We start from the raw sequence: 20680 nt of genomic DNA, 5'->3' as shown, positions 1-20680 counted from the left end.
CTTACCTTGTATCCCCCCTAGCATTTAGAACAGTGCTTGGCACATAGTAAGCACTTAATAAATGCCATTATTATTATTATTAGTCTAAGTTCTGGGACAGAAACAAGTTAATCAGGTTGGACACAGTCCCCATTCCACAGTCTTAAACCCCATTTTACAGATTAGGTAACTGAGGCATAGAGAAGTGAAGTGCTAAGGTCGTATAGCAGACATGTGGCAGAGCTGGGATTCGAACCCAGGTCCTCCTGACTCCCGGGCTCTTGCTCTATCCATTAAGCCACGCTGCTTCAGGTCAGACACTGTCCCTGTCCCCGTTGGGCTCCAAATCTAAGTCTTCTGAATTCACTACACCCTTGGTAGCGGCAAAACTGTTCCTTGAAGGCATGAAAGCTCATCCTTCCTTTAGTTCTACCTTGTCATCACACGTGCATCCTGCATCAAAATCAGACAGAGGGTAGGTGAGCGAAAGGTACAGGGGCCTCGTCACTTCCTCCGGCATGGTGGGCTTGTACGCGTTGGTCCGCAGGATGTGGTTTAAGCTCCCGTGTGTCCCGTTGTTGACCGCTGGTTTTAACCCCAGTAGATCTGGAGAGACAAATAATAAGACCTGTGGCATTTGTTAAGCACTTACTATGCACCAAGCACTGGGGCAGATTCAAGATCGTCCCATCCCACGTGGGACTCAATGAATATTGGCTCTGTCCGGTGCATTTCCCAGAGGCTAGAGCATGGGAAATGAAAGCGGTTTGCGGCTGGCTAAACCGAGCGGAGTGCAAACAGTTTGAAAGTCAGGAGGCCAATTCAAAGTCTTAGACATCTGACAACTGAGGAGGAAATTCAGCAGCAACAAAGGGCACATTAATGTAATAATAATAATAATGGTATTTAGCACTTACTATGTGCAAAGCACCATTCTAAGCACTGGCGGGGGGGATACCAGGTGATCAGTTTATCCCACGTGGGGCTCACAGTCTTAGTCCCCATTTTACAGATGAGGTAACTGAGGCACAGAGAAGTTAAGTGGCTTGCCCAAGGTCACACAGCTGACAGGTGGTGGAGCCGGGATTCGAACCCAAGACCTCTGACTCCCAAACCCGCGCTTGTACCTAGTGTACAACCAACAACACAGTTGAAGGCTCGGGGGAGACAAGATAACATAGATACAATAGAAAAGGACCTGGGAAACACGGTCAGCCAAAGTTGCAGGTGTCAGCAAAGCAAGATCGAAAAAGAAAGTAAGGGACTGAGAAGTAAGAGCCAGAGTGTTTTGTATGAGACTAGGGTATTCCTTCCTGGATACGCTAGGCTAGTAAGATCCTCAGTGGAAGATTGGGTTCCCATGGGACACTACACTTCAAAAGCGAGGTGGAGAGGGTCCTGAGAAGAGAAGCAAAGATAATGGAGGGGATGGAATCGAGGTCCTCTGAAGAAAAGTGAAGAAAGACCTGGTTCTAATCCCAGCTCCACTACTTGTCTGCTTGGAGACCTTGGGCAAGTCATTTGGCTTCTCTGTACCTCAATTTCCTCATCTGTAAAATGGGGTTAGGATTCGTGAGCCCCATATGGGACATGGACTGTGTCCTACCCGATTAACCTGTATCTACCCCAGCACTTGGTGCAGTGCCTAGCACATAGTAAGAGCTTAACAAAGGCCATTTCAAAAAATGGACAGTGGGATATGGGTAACCATCTGCAATTTGAGATTGCTTAGGGAAAGTATGTTCCTTGGGCACTGAGGTCTGAACAAGGAGAAATGGATATTCTATACTGGACTATACTGGGCTAGGGATGTCAGGGAGAAACTGAATGGCCTAGTGGAAAGACGACAGTCCTAGGGGTCAGTCCTGGCTCTGCTGTGTGACTTTGGGCAAATCTCTTCTCTGGTGCTCGGTTTCCTCATCTATAAATTGGGGATTCATTGCCTGTTCTCCCCTCTCCCTTAGTTTGCAAGCCCCACGTGGGATAGAGACTGTGTCCAACCTGATCAATCAGTCGTATTTATTGAGAGCTTAAAATACAGAGAACACTTTAGTAAGTGCTAGGGAAACTATGATCTTGTATTTACTCCAGCCCCTAGTAGAGGGCTTGGCACATAGAAATTACGCTTTTATGTTATTTCCTAAGTGCTTGTGATGTCCCAGGCAGGGTATTGAGCACTGGGATAGATACAAGATAATCAGGTTGGACACAGTCACTGTCCCACACGGGGCTCACAGTCTTAATATCTTCAGAAGCAGTCTTGAGAAGCAGTGTGGCTCAGTGGAAAGAGCCCGGGCTTTGGAGTCAGAGGTCATGGGTTCAAATCCTGGCTCTGCCAAGTGTCAGCTGTGTGACTTTGGACAAGTCACTTCACTTCTCTGTGCCTCAGTTACCTCATCTGTAAAACGAGGATTAAGACTGTGAATCCCACCTGATCACCTTGTAACCTCCCCAGTACTTAGAACAGTGCTTTGCACATAGCAAGCACTTAATAAATGCCATTATTATTATTATTAATAATAATCTCCATTGTACAGAAGAGAGAACTGAGGCACAGAGAAGCAAAGTCACTTGCCCAAGATTACTTAGCAGACAAGTGGTGGAGCTGGGAGTAAAACCCCAGTTCATCTGACTCCCAGGCTGTGCTCTATCCTCTAGCCCATGCTACTTGACAAATACCACAATTTTTATTATTAAAATATCTCAGGGGGCTACTAGAGGAGGATGTGGAAATGCCTCAGGAAAGACGAGATTCCTCCATCTGCCCTGGTGACTCAGGCATTCTCTACTCCCGGAATTGAAGCCTGTGTCCTCCCTGGACTGAGGGGCAGGACCTCCAGAACAAGGACCACACATGTCCCACTGTCCTTCTGAGATCAGCTAGTGTAACAGAGCTCTCAGTGGGATTAGAGAACCAGCGTGGCTCAGTGGAAAGAGCACGAGCTTTGGAGTCAGAGGTCATGGGTTCAAATCCCGGCTCCGCCAATTGTCAGCTGTGTGACTTTGGACAAGTCACTTAACTCCTCTGTGCCTCAGTTACCTCATTTGGAAAATGGGGATGAAGACTGTGAGCTCCCCTTGGGACAACCTGATCACCTTGTAACCTTCCCAGCACTTAGAACAGTGCTTTGCACATAGTAAGCACTTAATAAATGTCATTCTTATTATTATTATTACTGAGTAAAAACACCTCACTCCCCAGAGCAGAGACCACGCATATCAATGGAAAGAGCACGGGCTTTGGAGTCAGAGGTCATGGGTTCAAATCCCAGCTCTGCCAATTGTCAGCTGTGTGACTTTGGGCAAGTCACTTAATTTCTCTGTGCCTCAGTTCCCTCATCTGTAAAATGGGGGTTAAGACTGTGAGCCCCACACGGGACAACCTGATCACCTTGTATCCCCCCAGCGCTTAGAACAGTGCTTTGCACATAGTAAGCACTTAACAAATATCATCACTATTATTATTATTATTATTATTATCTCACTGTCCTTCTGAAAGCAGCTAGTAATAATAATAATTGTGGTATTTATTAAGAGTTATTAATCAATCATATTTATTGAGTGCTTACTGTGTGCAGAGCACTGTACTAAGCACTTGGGAATGTGCCAGGGATGGAGAGTGGGGCATTCTGGGAGAGATGTGCCCATGGAGGTGCTTTGGTTGGAGATGACTTGACAGCACAAGACAAGATACGTGCCAAGCACCGTTCTAAGCTCTGGGGTGGTAGCAAGCAAATCGAGTTGGACATTCCCTGTCCCAAGTGGAACTCACAATTTTAATCCCCATTTTACAGATGAGAGAACTGAGGCCCCAAGGAATTTGCCTGAAGTCACATAGCAGATGTGGCAGAGCTGAGATTAGATCATCTAACACCCAGGCTCATGTTCTATCCCTTAGGCCAAGCAGATCTCTCAGCAAGACTGCTGAAGGAAGACATCCAGAACACCAGAGCGTGTGCTTTCACTCCCCACCGGGCTAGATGGTTGTAACGGAATTGGAGGGCCATGCTTTCCTCTCATAAACCACGGTGCTATGCTTTGTGCATGTACAGGTGTCATTGAGTAAGGAATGTAAACCCTAATCACGATAATCATAACAGCGGGATTTGTTAATCGCTTACTATATTCCAAGAGCTACACTAAGCCCGGGGTATATACTAGATAATCAAGTTGGACGCAGTCCACATCCCATATGACGTTTGCAGTCGGAGTAGGACGGAGAACCGGCAGGGAATCTCCATTTTACAGACAAAGAAACTGAGGCTCAGAGAAGTCAAGTGACTTGCCCAAGTTCACACAGCAGGAAAGTGGCAGAGCAGGGATTGGAACCCAGCTCCTTTGATGCCCAGGAATTTGATGCCTTTTTAGTAGGCCACGCAGACATGAGTGCTTCTAGACAGTCTTCTAGACTGTAAGCCCACTGTTGGGTAGGGACCATCTCTATATGTTGCCAACTTGTACTTCCCAAGCGCTTAGTACAGTGCTCTGCACACAGTAAGTGCTCAATAAATACAATTGAATGAATGAAAGAATGAACATCCAATCTGCCACCAAACCTACCTATCTCACCTCCACAACATTGCCAAGATCTGCCCTTTCCTCTCCATCCAAACCACTACCATGTTAGTACAATCACTCATCCTAACCCGACTGGATTACTGCATCAGCCTCCTTTCTGACCTCTCAACCTCCTGTCTCTCCCCACTGGACTCCGCTGCCCAGATTATCTTTCTACAGAAACGTTCAGGGCATGTCACCCCCCTCCTCAAAAATCTCCAGTGGTTGCCCATTCAACCTTTGAATCAAACAATCACTCTTCACTATTGGCTTCAAAGCTCTCCATCACCTTGCTCCTTCTAACTTCACCTCCCTTCAATACGATTGAATGAATGAGTGCTTCTTAACACAGAGTTCGTCAGGAATGTGGAGCCCCCTCAGGCTAATGAAAAACCAAGTGGCACTGTTAGATCTGAAATGTGTTGTACCCTTTCGATTCGGCCCTCCGACTACAAAGGGAGAAAGGGCTTGGGCCACGTTCCGGAATATTTATGTTCTTCTGGTTTTGTTGAATTTGGCTGAAGAAAAAACCTGATTGGAGCTCCCTCCTAAACACAAAATCAGGCTTTTCATGAAATGAGTCTGCAGAGCTGAGAGGTGCCAAGCGAGGAGCATGGGGAACCATCAAGTTTTCCGGCCCCCGGCTCAGGAGCAGCTGCCCGATGCCGACCTGTGCCCCACTTGGGGCTCCGATCACTGCCCTAAAGGACATCCAAGAGTCCCCTTGGTAACCTGACCATCAGACCCGCACAGCTGCAGGCAGAGAGCAGAGATCCATAGAGAAACTGACAGCGAACCAGTTCCCCAGTGGGAAGGGGCAACTCTGCCATCTGATCCCTTCCACGGGGAGAGGAGGGAGACTAGAGGACACTTTGGCTCCGGGCCCAGCCCCACCAAAGGGAGATAAACAAACACGATGGGAGGCAGACAGTTAGAAACATCCAGAGGCTTGTCTGAGGTCAGGGGCAGAGCAGGGACGAGCCGACTGAGAGAGACAGCAGCAGCAAAGGGATCTGGACTAAGAGGCTGGACCTTATTTATTATTTCATTTAATGGCAATTCATTCATTCATTCATTCAATCGTATTTATTGAGTGCTTACTGTGTGCAGAGCGCTTGGGAAGTACAAGTTGGTAACATATAGAGACGGTCCCTACCCAACAGTGGGCTCACAGTCTAGAAGGGGGAGACAGAGAACAAAACAAAACATATTAACAGAATAAATAAGTGCTGTCTATGTGCCAGGCATTGTACTAAGTGGTAAAATAGTCCAGCGCTTAGAACAGTGCTCCAGCGCTTAGAACACTGCCGGGAAGCAGCATGGCTCAGTGGTAAGAGCCCGGGCTTGGGAGTCAGAGGTCACGGGTTCTAATCCCGGCTCTGTCACTTGTGAGCTGTGTGACTTTGAGCAAGTCACTTCACTTCTCTGTGTCTCAGTTACCTCATCTGTAAAATGGGGCTGAAGACTGTGAGCCCCATGTGGGACAACCTGATCACCTTATAACCTCCCCAACGCTTAGAACAGTGTTTTGCACATAGCAAGTGCTTAATAAATGCCATCGTTATTATTATTGTCAGCTTTGTGACTTTGGGCAAGTCACTTCACTTCCCTGGGCCTCAGTTACCTCATCTGTAAAATGGGGACGAAGACTGTGAGCCCCACGTGGGACAACTTGATCACCTTGTATCTCCCCCAGCACTTAGAACAGTGCTTTGCACATAGTAATTGCTTAACAAATACCATTATTGTTGTTATTATTATAGTAAGTGCTTGACGAATACCATCATTATTATCATTACAAAGTAGTCAGGTTGGACACCGTGGCCCATGTGGGGGTTCAGTCTTACTCTCCAATTTACAGAAGAAGTGAATGAGACACAGAAAAGTGAAATGACTTGCCAAAAGTCACACAGCAGACAAGTGGCAGAGCAGGGATTAGAACTCAATTCAGGTCCTTCTGATTTGCAGGCCCACGGTCTATTCACTAGGCCATGCTGCTTCTCAACTTCAGTCTCTTTGTTCTAATCACCCGCCCGCTTCCCAAACTACTTCTTTTTCTAATGGTATTTGTTAAGTGCTTACTACATGCTAGTCACTGCACTAAACCCTAAAGTAGATACAAACTAAGCAGGGTAGACATAGTCTATGTCCCTTGTATGGCTCAATCTTACTTGCTAGTTACCTCATCTGTAAAATGGGGATTAAGACTGTGAGCGCCAGATCGGGCAGGGACTGTGTCCAACCCGATTTGCTTGTAATAATAATAATGATGATGGCATTTATTAAGCACTTACTATGTGCAAAGCACTGTTCTAAGCACTGGGGAGGTTACAAGGAGATCAGGTTGTCCCACGGGGGGCTCACAGTCTTAATCCCCATTTTAAAGATGAGGGAACTGAGGCACAGAGAAGTTGTGACTTGCCCAAAGTCACACAGCTGACAAGTGGCAGATCCAGGATTCGAACCCATGACCCCTGACTCCAAAGCCTGGGCTCTTTCCACTGGGCCACGCTGCTGCTCATTGTATTCACCCCAGCACTTAGTACAGTGCCTTGTACACAGTAAGTGTTTAAGAAATGTCACAGTTATCATTATTATTACTCTCCATTTTACAGATGAGGTAATTGAGGCCCAGAGAAGTAAAGTGATTTGCCCAAGGTCACACAGCAGACAAGTCGTGGAGTCGGGATTAGAGCCCAGGTTCTTCTGACTTCCAGTCCCATGCTCTTTCCAATAATAATAATTGTGGTACTTGTTAAGTATCTCACTCCTCACCCTCGGCTTCAAGGCTGTCCATCACCTGGCCCCCTCTTACCTCACCTCCCTTCTCTCCTTCTCCAGCCCAGCCCGCACCCTCCGCTCCTCTGCTGCTAACCTCCTCACCGTGCCTCGTTCTCGCCTGTTCCGCCATCGACCCCCGGCCCACATCCTTCCCCGGGACTGGAATGGCCTCCCTCTGCCCATCCGCCAAGCTAGCTCTCTTCCTCCCTTCAAGGCCCTACTGAGAGCTCATCTCCTCCAGGAGGCCTTCCCAGACTGCTCCCCCTCGTTCCCCTCTCCATCCCCCCATCTTGCCTCCTTCCCTTTCCCACAACACCTGTATATATGTATATATGTTTGTACACATTTATTACTCTATTTATTTATTTATTTATTTATTTTACTTGTACCTATCTATTCTATTTATTTTATTTTGTTAGTATGTTTGGTTTTGTTCTCTGTCTCCCCCTTCTAGACTGTGAGCCCACTGTTGGGTAGGGACTGTCTCTATATGTTGCCATCTTGTACTTCCCAAGCACTTAGTACAGTGCTCTGCACACAGTAAGCGCTCAATAAATACAATTGATTGATTGATTAAGTGTTTACTATGTGTCAGGCACTGCTGTAAGTGCTGGGGTGGATAATAATAATAATAATAATAATAATAATAATAATAATAATAATAATAATAATAATAATAATAATAATAATAATAATAATAGTATTTGTTAGGTGCTTACTACGTGCAAAAGCACTGTTCTAAGTGCTGGGGAGGTTACAAGGTGATCAGGTTGTCCCGCCAGGGGCTCACAGTTTTAATCCCCATTTTACAGATGAGGTAACTGAGGCCCAGGGAAGTAAAGTGACTTGCCCAAAGTCACACAGCTGACAATTGGCAGAGCCAGGATTTGAACCCATGACCTCTGACTCCAAAGCCCGGGCTCTTTCCACTGAGCCACGCTGCTTCTCCATTTGCTTTTGGATAAAAGCAAATTGGGTTGGACACAGTCCCTGTCCCACGTGGGGCTCACAGTCTCAACCCCCATTTTACAGATGAGGCACAGAGAAGTGAAGTGAATTCCCCAAGGTCACACAGCAAACCCGTGGCAGAAATTAGAACCAGGCCCTCCTGATTCCAGGCCTGTGCTCTATCCACGATGCTTCTCACCCATGAGCTCCTTTGATCTAATCACCAGCCACCTGGCTACTTGGGTAGTAGCCACCTGGCTACTTGGGTAGGACCCCAATCTTTCAGGGACTGAAATGTAAGGAAAGAATCTTTCTGAGTGCAGAACACCTGTTGGTGGTCCCGTCTCTGCCTTTGGGAGCAGAATGACATGAGATCGTCATCGTCAGTGGTTATGATTAAGCGCTTACTGTGTGGCTGACACTGTACTAAGCCCGTTATTGGGTAGGGACTGTCTCTATATGTTGCCGATTTGTAATAATAATAATAATAATGGCATTTATTAAGCACTTACTATGTGCAAAGCACTGTTCTAAGTACTGGGGAGGTTACAAGGTGATCAGGTTGTCCCACCGGGGGCTCACAATCTTCATCCCCATTTTAGAGATGAGGTAACTGAGGCACAGAGAAGTGAAGTGACCTGCCCAAAGTCACACAGCTGACAATTGACAAAGTCGGGATTTGAACCCATGACCCCTTACTCCAAGGCCCGGGCTCTTTCCACTGAGCCATGCTGCTTCTCAAGTACTTCCCAAGTGCTTAGTACAGTGCTCTGCACACAGTAAGCTCTCAATAAATGCAATTGAATGAATGAATGAAAGAGGGAGAAGCAGTGTGGCTTAGTGGAAAGAGCATGGGCTTAGGAGTCAGAGGTCGTGGGTTCTAATCCCGGCTCTGCCACTCATAAGCTGTGAGACTTTGGACAAGTCACTTAACTTCTCTGTGCCTCAGTTACCTCATCTGTAAAACGGAGATTAATACTGTGAGCTCCACGTGCGACAACCTGATTACCTTGTATCTCCCCCAGTGCTTAGAACTGTGCTTGGAACATAGTAAGCGCTTAACAAATACCTTCATCATCATCATCATTATCATCTCAAGACCTTTTGACTCCCAGGCCTATTCTCTATCCACTAAGTCAAGCTGTTTCTAACGCTGCTATATTCATTCATTCATTCATTCAATCGTATTTATTGAGCGCTTACTGTGTGTAGAGCACTGTACTAAGCGCTTGGGAAGTACAAGTTGGCAACATATAACATGGTGCTATATCACCATGGATGATTGAAATTGAACAAAAACGGTTCAGTTCCCTTAATTTCTGGTAGAGAATATATCCCATGCCTCAGAAACACTCCAAAAAGTTCATCATTGAGCAGGTAGGTCATCCCCCTATGCAAAAACAGACACACTCCCTGCCCACAACAAGCTTACAGTCTAGAGGGGAAGCTCACGGTCTCGAGGAGCATACCTCGGCCTGATTCCCATTCCCAGGATGAGAAGCTACTCTCAGCTGGGCAGGTCTGTACAATGAGAGGCTGCCGGTTTTCACCCTGAGCCAGGCCCCTCTCCCCAAAAGTGGTAGGAGGATCAGTACACTGGGAGTTCCATTCGTCTATCCAATGCACAGCCCAGACTGAAGAGGCCTGGTGCAAGCGGAAAGACAGAGGGGCCTCGTAAGCTGGCGAGGGGGCTGCTAGAAGGGAGAGCAAGTCAGATCATCATCATCATCATCATCATCAATCGTATTTATTGAGCGCTTACTATGTGCAGAGCACTGTACTAAGCGCTTGGGAAGTACAAATTGGCAACATATAGAGACAGTCCCTACCCAACAGTGGGCTCACAGTCTAAAAGGGGGAGACAGAGAACAAAACCAAACATACTAACAAAATAAAATAGAATAGATATGTAGAAATAAATTAATTAAATAAATAAATAGAGTAAAAAAATATGTACAAACATATATACATATATACAGGTGCTGTGGGGAAGGGAGGGAGGTAAGATGGGGGGATGGAGAGGGGGATGAGGGGGAGAGGAAGGAAGGGGCTCACTCTGGGAAGGCCTCCTGGAGGAGGTGAGCTCTCAGCAGGGCCTTGAAGGGAGGAAGAGAGCTAGCTTGGCGGATGGGCAGAGGGAGGGCATTCCAGGCCCGGGGGATGACGTGGGCCGGGGGTCGATGGCGGGACAGGCGAGAGCGAGGTACGGTGAGGAGATCAGCGGTGGAGGAGCGGAGGGTGCGGGCTGGGCTGTAGAAGGAGAGAAGGGAGGTGAGGTAGGAGGGGGCGAGGTGATGGACAGCCTTGAAGCCCAGGGTGAGGAGTTTCTGCCTGATGCGCAGATTGATTGGTAGCCACTGGAGATTTTTGAGGAGGGGAGTGATATGCCCAAAGCGTTTCTGGACAAAGATAATCCGGGCAGCAGTATGAAGTATGGGTTGAAGTGGAGAGAGACACGAGGATGGGAGATCAGAGAGAAGGCTGATGCAGTAGTCCAGACGGGATAGGATGAGAGCTTGAATGAGCAGGGTAGCGGTATGGATGGAGAGGAAAGGGCGGATCTTGGCAATGTTGTGGAGCTGAGACCGGCAGGTGAGCTGCTTACCACACATGACGTTGTAAAGTTCAATATTTTCAAATGGCGGCACCTTAGTCTTGTATTTAAAAGTCGGGCCATAACCTACGAAGACGGTCTTCCAGAGCAAAGCAAGACACAGGTGAGTCAAACGATAAATCGCAGGCGATATCACTTTCCCAAATTTGGGTTCCTCTCCCCATCCTCCCCAAGGCCCAGTTCAAGTCCACACGCGTACGGTGCCACCGACTATATCCCAGTTTGACCCAAGGGAGGGGTTCTGGGGCTCCTACCTGCATGCTGTTGACCTTGTTGTCAAATCCATGGTCTCCCTGGAAAAAGCATTTCCCCGATGGCTTCTTATAGACATCTACGGATTTCCTACCCAGAAATAGATCATGGGTCAGTCAGGGAAATATCCTGGGACCATGAGAGCATCCTGCCATCTCATATTGGTGCGAGGCTTTTATTTTTCAGAAGTGCTTTCACATTGATGATTTTGTTCCATCCTCCCGCTGTCCCTGGGAAATAGGGAAGCAGCCTGGCCTAGTGGAAAGAATGAGAGACGGGGAGCCGAGAACCCTGGATTCTAAACCCAGCTCTGTCACTGGCCCTCTGCTTAACCTTGGGCAAGTCAATTCCCCTCTCGGGACATGTTTCCTGATTTGTAAAGTGAGGGTAGGTTTGATTTCTCTCCCAGCCTCTTAGCGTGTGAGTCCTGTGTGGAGCCAGTAATAACAATAATAATAATGATAATAATAATAATAATAATAATAATGATGGCATTTGTTAAGTGGTTACTATGTGCAAAGCACTGTTCGAAGCACTGGGGAGGATACAAGGTGATGAGGTTGTCCCACATGAGGCTCACAGTCTTAATCCCCATTTTACAGATGAGGGAACTGAGGCACAGAGAAGTTAAGTGACTTGCCCAAAGTCACACAGCTGACAATCGGTGGAGCTGGGATTGGAACCCATGATCCCTGAGTTAATCAAGTTGGACACGGTTCCTACCCACATGGGGCTCACTGTCTTCATCCCCATTTTACAGATGAGGTAACCGAGGCCCAGAGAAGTAAAGAGATTTGCTCAAGGTCACACAGCAGACATGTGGCAGAGCCAGGATTAGAACTCAGGCCCTTCTCACTGCCAGGCCCCAGGCTCTATCTACTAAGCCTTGAAACTTTGCTGGCCCTTTCCCTGCTGCTCAGAGGGCCACATATTTCCAGGAGCTCGACTTTTATCTAACTTCCCAGGCCCCATGTCTCAGGGATCAGACTAAATTTGGCTTCCCTGGAATCCTCCCATTCAACTGTCAGAAGGACATTACAATGTCAAAGAAGAAGTGGTGTGGCCTAGGGATAGAGCACGGGCCTCGGAGACAGAAGAAGGTCATAGGTTCTAATACCAGCTCTGCCACTTGTCCACTGTGTGGTCTTGGGCAAGTCATTTAACTTCTCTGTGCCTCAGTTACCTCATCTGTAATGTGGGGAATAAGACTGAGGGTCAGGGACTCTGTCCAACCTGATTAGCTTGTATCTATGCCAGTGCTTAGTAAAGTACCTGGCACATAGTAAGAGCTTAACCAATGCCATTAAAAAAAATATAAACTCAATATTTCTAACAAAACCTCATCTTCCCTAGAAGTCAACCTAAGTATTGACTGAGCAGCCGCTGGGTGTCAAGCACTGTACTGGGCACTTGGAAACATATGATAAAAGACAAAATCCCTATCTTCAGGGAGGCTACAGACTGTCTAATTGGAAATTGGGCAGGAATAACTTTCCACCGTCATATATCCAATTGACCAGATGACAAATCATCTAAATCAAAATAAGCAAGTGTCTAGAACCCTAGATCCTCATACACCCAAGTTATCTCCATCATCCCAGATACGCAGACAAGTATCGTCCAGAAGACACAGAAGGATGATGGGGTGGACAGTCCCTGTTTTCCTCCTTTGTGGTTTTTTTTTCCTTGGGTGTCTGAAATAATTCAACTGACTTTGATTTCAGTTGAATGTCTTTCCTGCCATCCCATCAATCTGCCAGCACAGCAGTGGAAATCATCTTTTAACCACATCCTGGCCCAGTAGCTCACTCCCTTTCCCAGTGGCCTTCCCGCTTCCCACTCTTCCTCCCACAACTCCATCCACCCTGCAGACAGCAGCAGCAGCAGCAGCAATAGGAAACCAAAACTCATGACTTCAGGCTCTCCACTGCCTTTCACCTACTTGTCTTCGGGTCACGGTTCACGTCCTCCACTCCAGGAGGGTTCACCTTCTCCTGTTTCCATAGCTTAGCAATGTCATTCCCTGTCTGAAACCTCAAATCACATTCCAGTCAATAAAATATTTACTGAGTCCCTGAGGACAGCATGTCACACGAAGAGGTAGGGAGAGTGCAACACAAGTAAATAAAGGATGTGGTCCCTGCCCACAAGGTGGTTGCCATCTAATTGGAGAGTAAATCAGTCACAAACTATACATAGTGGGAGCAAGGGGAAGCAGTGTGGTTCACTGGAAAGAGCCCGGGCTTTGGAGTCAGAATTCATGGGTTCAAATCCCAGATCTACCAATTGTCAGCTGTGTGACTTTGGGCAGGTTACTTGACTTCTCTGTGCCTCAGTTACCTCGGCTGTAAAATAGGGATTAAGACTGTGAGCCCACTGTGGGACAACCTGATCACCTTGTAACCTCCCCGGCACTTAGAACAGTGCTTTGCACACAGTAAGTGCTTAATAAATGCCATTATTATTATTATATTTGAATATTATTATTATATTATTATTATTAAGTAAAAGCACCAGAGTGTAACTTGGTAAAACAAATAACTGTATCTCAATGCAAACTGAGATGTGTTTATACATCTCAGTATAAACAGGAGATTCTGGCTTTGAATCTCAGCATTGTTCTTTCCCCCTAGATTGTGGGAAGCTACTTGAGGCCAGGGATTGTGACTACCAGCTCTATCGTATTGTACTATCCCCAAGTGCTTAGTTCAATGCTCTGCACCCAGAAAGAGCTCAATAAATACTATCGATTATTCATTGTCGTATTTATTGAGCACTTACTGTGTGCAGAGCACTGTACTAAGCGCTTGGGAAGTACAAGTTGGCAACATATAGACACGGTCCCTACCCAACAGTGGGCTCACAGTCTAGAAGGATTATGAATCCAAACACTGGTGTAACAACCAGTGGGTCAGCCAGGCAATCATATTTACAGAGAAGCAGCATGGCTGAGTGGAAAGAGCATGGGCTTTGGAGTCAGAGGTCATGGGTTCAAATCCTGCCTCTGCCAGTTGTCAGCTGTGTGACTTTGGGCAAGTCACTTAACTTCTCTATGCCTCAGTTACCTCATCTGTAAAATGGGGATTGAGACTGTGAGTCCCCCGTGGGACGACCTGATCACCTTGTAACCTCCTCAGTGCTTAGAACAGTGCTTTGCACATAGTAAGCACTTAATAAATGCCATCATTATTTTTATTATTATTATCATTATCTCAGTATGAGCAGGAGATTCTGGCTTTGAATCTCAGCATTGTTCTTTCCCACTAGATTGTGGGAAGCTACTTGAGGCCAGGGATTGTGACTACCAGCTCTATTGTATTGTACTATCCCCAAGTGCTTAGTTCAATGCTCTGCACCCAGAAAGAGCTCAATAAATACCATCAATTATCAACCCGAACAATGGTGTAACAATCAGTGAGTCAGCCGGGCAATCATATTTACAGAGAAGCAGCGAGCACGGGCTCTGGAGTCAGAGGCCATGGGTTCAAATCCTGCTCCACCAACTGTCAGCTGTGTGACTTTGGGCAAATCACTTAACTTCTCTATGCCTCAGTTACCTCATCTGTAAAACGGGGATTAAGACTGTGAGCCCCCCGTGGGACAACCGGATCACCTTGTAACCTCCCCAGTGCTTAGAACAGTGCTTTGCACATAGTAAGTGCTTAATAAATGCCATCATTATTATTATTGAGCACTTACTGTGTGCAGAGCACTGTAATCAGCACTTGGGTGAGTACAATATAGCGATAAACATGCACATTCCCTGTCCAGAGGTTATGGGTATTACTTGGAAAGGAAGGGGACCAATCGGGGAAAGCTTCCTGGAGGAGGTGGGATTTCAGGAGGGCTTTGAAGGTGGGGAGAGCTGTAGTTGGGCAACATTTGAAAGGGGAGGAAGTGCCACGTGAGCAAGTGATCCCAAGATGGAAAGGTGAAAACAAAGGGCAGTGAGGAGGTTTGTTTGGGCATAACATACAGTATGAAGCAACGATTGTGCGTAAGGATTGACATTGAGTAAGAAGAAGCTGGTGGAGAGCCTTGAAGCCAATGGTCAGGTGTGTCTGTCTCATGCAGGGAGAGACTGCTGATCCACAGTGGCTTTTAGAGAGGGAAATAATGAATGTCGAGCAACGTTGAAGAACGGAGAATTTCAGAACCAAAGGCAGTGGTTCCTGCCCTCAAGGAGCTTATATATTAATCGTTGTAAGCTCCGGGTTCACAGTGGTGATGGCGGCTGAGGGACGGATACATTAAGCAACTAAGAAAACAGAAGTCGAAGTAACTATCAAAGCTGTGGCCAACATTTTGAAATTCCACAGATGCGTGGCTCTGGAAAGAATGGAAAAATCCCTCGCTTCTCTTGGGAAAAGATGCTCCGGAAGGTTTGTGTATAAGGGGATGACCTAGCTGCTCAGTGATGAACTCTTTGGAGTGTTTCTGAGGCGTGGGTTATATTCCCTACCAGAAGTGAAGGGAATTGAACTGTTTCTGTTCAATTTCAATCATCCACAGTGGTATAGCAGAGTTAGAAACAGCTTTACGTAGTGGATAGAGAATGAGCTTGGGAGTCAGAAGGTCATGGGTTCTAATCCCAGCTCCGCCACTTGTCTGCTGTGTGACCTTGGGCAAGTCACTTCACTTCTGGAAGTGCCCTGGAATGCCCCCGGGCCTGGAATGCCCTCCCTCTGCCCCTCCGCCAAGCTAGCTCTCTTCCTCCCTTCAAGGCCCTGCTGAGAGCTCACCTCCTCCAGGAGGCCTTCCCAGACTGAGCCCCTTCCTTCCTCTCCCCCTCGTCCCCCTCTCCATCCCCCCATCTTACCTCCTTCCCTTCCCCATAGCACCTGTATATATGTATATATGGTTGTACATATTTATTACTCTATTTATTTATTTATTTATTTATTTTACTTGTACATTTCTATCCTATTTTATTTTGTTGGTATGTTTGGTTCTGTTCTCTGTCTCCCCCTTTTAGACTGTGAGCCCACTGTTGGGTAGGGACTGTCTCTATGTGTTGCCAATTTGTACTTCCCAAGCGCTTATTACAGTGCTCTGCACATAGTAAGCGCTCAATAAATACGATTGATTGATTGATTCTCGGGGCCTTAGTTGCCTCATCTGTAAAATGGGGAGTGAGATTCTGAGCCCCACATGGGACAGGGACTGTATCCACTTGATTTGTTTTTCTCCATCCCAGTGCTTAGAACAGTGCATGGTAATTAGTAAGCACTTAACAAATACCATTATTATTATATTCCCAACAAACAGGAGGAAACAGCCTCCTTTCCTTTCTTAAAGGAGACCCGTGCTGGGCTCCATGGAAGCTGAGATCCTGCAGTGGGGAAGGGAGTGTGTGTGTTTGAGAGAGAGAGAGAGAGAGAGAGAGAGAGAGAGAGAGAGAGAGAATGCTTGCACTACTAAATCTCCTCCAAAACCAAGGAACTGAGCAGCAAGAGGTGCTCAATAAATGAAGATGATGGTATTTGTTAAGCGCTCACTATGTGCCAAGCACTCTTCTAAGCACTGGGGTAGATACAAGGTATTCAGCTTGTTCCACGTGGGGCCCACTGTCTTAATCCCCCATTTTTCAGAAGAGGGAACTGAGGCACAGAGAAATTTAATGACCTGCCCAAAGTCACAAATTTAATGACTTGTCCAAAGTCACACAGCTGATAAGCGGTGGAACCGGGATTAAAACCCACAACCTCTAAATCCCAAGCCTGTGCTCTTTCCAATAAACCACGATACAAATGATCGATTGATTCCTAATGTCTTTTCCATAAATGTCTGTGGATCAAAGTTTGGACTTGGCTCCAACCAGGACCGAACCCATGCAGCTCTTTTAGGAGTAGCAAAATCCAGAAGGAACAAAAAGAATCAACTAACTTCTGAGATTTTGTTTCCTTTCCAGATGCTTATGTGTTACTTCTAAGGTATTTCCAGGCCCCTTAGTGTATATAATGATTTTGTGAACTCCATTCATTTTTCCAGTTTGAACTAGGTTCTTCTACAATTATTTATGTGAATACAATTGGTATCCACCTGTCTCTTCCCAATTAGATCGTAAACTTCTTGGGGACACAAAATGAGTCTTGTACTTTTATTGTTCTCTCCCAAACACCCAGCACAGTACTCTACCTACCAAGAGACACAGCATGACCTGTGAGCCCCACGAGGGACAACCTGATCACCTTGTAACCTCCCCAGCGCTTAGAACAGTGCTTTGCACATAGTAAGCGCTTAATAATTGCAATTATTATTATTATTATTACTATTATTGTTATTATTATTATGACTTAGTAGAAAGAGCTTGCAGCTGGGAGTCAGAGGATGTGGTTCTAATCCCGGCTCTGCTGGTTGCTTGCTGTGTGACCTTGGGCAGGCAGTTAATTCCTCTGTGCCTCAGTTTCCTCATCTGTAAAATGGAGATTCAGTACCTGTTCTCCCTCCTACTTAGACTGTGTCCAACTTGATAAACGTGTTTCTACCCAGCACTTAGAACAGTGTTTGCCACATAGTAAGCAGTTTACAGATACCATTTAAAAAAAAAGACGCACCCTATATAGTGTTGAGCCCCCATTTGGTACTAATACATAGCTTTGCACCCAGTAACTGTCCAGTACAGTGATCTGCACCTAATAGCCACCCAGTACTATGATCTGTACTCATTAGGAGTCCAGTCCAGTGCTCTACACAACATCAGGGAAAAACAGACAAGCCTTAATTCTGAGTCTTCAGGCATGAGAATCTGCTCAGAGGAATCAATAATCTCGGTAGTGTCATAGTATTGTCGGTAATAATAATAATAGCATTTGTTAAGTGCTTGCTATGTGCAAAGCACTGCTCTAAGCTCTGGAGAGGTTACAAGGTGATCAGATTGTCACGGGGGGCTCGCAGTCTTAATCTCCATTTTACAGATGAGGGAACTGAGGCACAGAGAAGTGAAGTGACTTGCCCAAAGTCGCACAGTTGTCAATTGGCGGAGCAGGGATTTGAACCCATCACCTCTGACTCTAAAGCCTGTGCTCTTTCCAATGAGCAACAGTAGTGTCAGTGCTCCACTTAGTCCCTGCCTCTGCCAGTCAATTACTCACTGGGTACATGGTATGCGCTTAAGAAATACTACTGAATTATTGAACTGAGTTACAAAATTTAGGCTCAACAGAATTCCTCCTAAATAAGGTACCTCATTTCCCTTCTCCCTTACCTTGTTCTAATTGCTCTGAACCCTAAGTAATAATAATACCTGTGGTGTTTGTTAAATGCTTACTATGTGCCAGGCACTGTACTAAGCGCTGGGTGGGAATGGCCTTGGGATCATCTGTTGAAATAAAGAGGTGGAGGGAGAAAGAGACAGAGGTGGGAAGGGGGAGTGAAAGAATGAGCATGGTACTGTGAATGGCTCCAGACTCTGTTAAAAATAACCTCACCGTGCCTCGTTCTCGCTTGTCCCGCCATCGACCCCTGGCCCACGTCCTACCTCTGGTCCGGAATGCCCTCCCTCCACACATCCGCCAAACTAGCTCTCTTCTTCCCTTCAAAGCCCTACTGAGAGTTTACCTCCTCCAGGAGGCCTTCCCAGACTGAGTACCCCCCTTTTTTCCTCTCCTCCTCCTCCTCCCCAACTCTTCACCCCCCTCCCTCCCTCTACCCTACCCCTTCCCCCTCCCCACAGCACTTGTGTTTATTTGTACATATTTATTACTCTATTTATTTTATTAATGATGTATATATAGCTATAATTCTATTTATTCTGACGGTATTGACACCTGTCTACTTGTTTTGTGTTGTGGTCTGCCTCCCCATTCTAGACTGTGAGCCCGTTGGGTAGGGATCATCTCTGTATGTTGCCGATTTGTACTTCCCAAGCACTTAGTACAGTGCTCTGCCCACAGTAAGCGCTCAATAAATATGATTGAATGAATGCATGAATAATCAGAGAGAGAGAATTACTGTTTCTGAAAGTCTCTGTCGCACATCCTCTTTATCCCCATGAGGTTGCCGAGGCCCAGAGAAGTGAAGTGACTTGTCCAAGGTCACACGGCCGATGAGTGGCAGAGTTAGGATTAGAACCCATGACCTTTTGACCCCCAGGTCCGGGCTCTAGCACCCCTGGCCCCACTGCCTCCGGCCGAAAAAAGGGGAGAAGGAGGAGCCTGCAGCATGGGCAGAGGGGACAGAGAGGATTAGTGGTTTACCTTGCAACGTGCCATCGCCGGTCCACCAGTAAATGGATGTCCTCGATTCTGCGGTTGTTGGCGTAGTGCAAACGCTTGGGGAGGTGCTGCTTTAGGTAGGGCTTAAAGTGCTGATCAGCCTTTTTGCACTGAAATAATAATAATAATAATAATGGTATTTGCTAAGCACTTACTATGAGCAAAGCACTGTTCTAAGCACTGGGGGGATACAAGGTGATCAGGTTGTCCCACGTGGGGCTCACAGTCTTAATCCTCATTTTACAGATGAGGGAACTGAGGCACAGAGAAGTTAAGTGACTTGCCCAAAGTCACACAGCTGACAATTGGCGGAGCTGGGATTTGAACCCATGACCTCTGACTCCAAAGCCCAGGCTCTTTCCACTGAGCCACGCTGCTTCTCTAACACAATGAAACCAGAGACGCGTGGGTTGGGGTAGAAGACTTACAGGTGGGCTCTGTGTCATTTATTTATTTATAGTAACGTCCGTCTCTCCCTCTAGACTGTAAGTTCGTGGAGGACAGGGAATGTCTCTGCCGACTTGGCTGTACTGTACCCTTCCAAGCATTTCGTACAGTGCTCTGCACACAGTAAGCACTCAATAAATACCAGTGATGATTGACTGATCCCCACCCTGGGGAAGCCCAGTTCATTCATTCAATCATATTGAGCACTTACTGTGTGCAGAACACTGTACTAAGCACTTGGGAAGTACAAGTCGGCAACATATAGAGATGGTCCCTACCCAACAACGGGCTCACAGTCTAGAAGGGGGAGACAGACAACAAAACAGAACATGTAGACAGGTGACTGAAAAGTGAACAGACTGTTAAAAAAAAATATTTCCTAAATCCAGAAGACAGATGGTTTTGGCTACTCTGAGCATCAGATGCCATATCTTTGGCCAAAGGCTCTTAACTCCACCTTTACGTTGGGTTGTTGAAGGGTTTGCCTCGGTCAGATTTATTTTTTTTGGAGAACAATCAGTTTAGCTGTCTGATTTAATGTAAACAAAAACTGATTATAGGATTATCAGTCGTCAGTGAACAGGGAACTCCAACAGCAAAACATCAAAGGGGAGGTTAGATAAAAGAATAAATTCCAGAGAAAATATATCAGTAATGCAATGCATACCTATGGAATGTAAACTATATAATTTAACACACCATAATATAACCTAGTAATAATAATAATAATGTAAAGATAGTGATAGCCTAATAGGATCTATTTAGTCAGAGGTGAGCATGCCTACCAACTCTATTATATTGTACTCTCTTTAGCTGTTAGTATAGTGCTCTGCTCACAGTAAGCAATGAATGAATATGATTGATTAACTGATTAACTTGTGAACTG

General features: G+C 46.2%; 1 protein-coding gene across 3 annotated transcripts in view; it reads right to left on the bottom strand.

The window, feature by feature from the left end:
- The window catches only part of ENPP2 (ectonucleotide pyrophosphatase/phosphodiesterase 2), a 188687-nt gene that overhangs the window by 33800 nt on the left and 134207 nt on the right, over window positions 1–20680 (bottom strand). For all 3 annotated transcript variants that reach the window (XM_038745051.1, XM_038745050.1, XM_038745052.1), the window contains exons 15-18: window positions 19330–19457; window positions 11134–11221; window positions 10871–10958; window positions 413–585 (exon numbers count right to left, since the gene is read on the bottom strand). In XM_038745051.1, coding sequence (XP_038600979.1) covers window positions 413–585; window positions 10871–10958; window positions 11134–11221; window positions 19330–19457 — 477 coding nt within the window. The remainder of the gene's footprint in view (window positions 1–412; window positions 586–10870; window positions 10959–11133; window positions 11222–19329; window positions 19458–20680) is intronic.

The sequence above is a fragment of the Tachyglossus aculeatus genome, chromosome 4 (assembly GCF_015852505.1).
Source record: "Tachyglossus aculeatus isolate mTacAcu1 chromosome 4, mTacAcu1.pri, whole genome shotgun sequence".
Lineage (NCBI taxonomy): Eukaryota > Metazoa > Chordata > Mammalia > Monotremata > Tachyglossidae > Tachyglossus > Tachyglossus aculeatus.
Note: the sequence above shows the minus strand (reverse complement) of the source record. Positions and strands in the feature narration are given on the sequence as shown.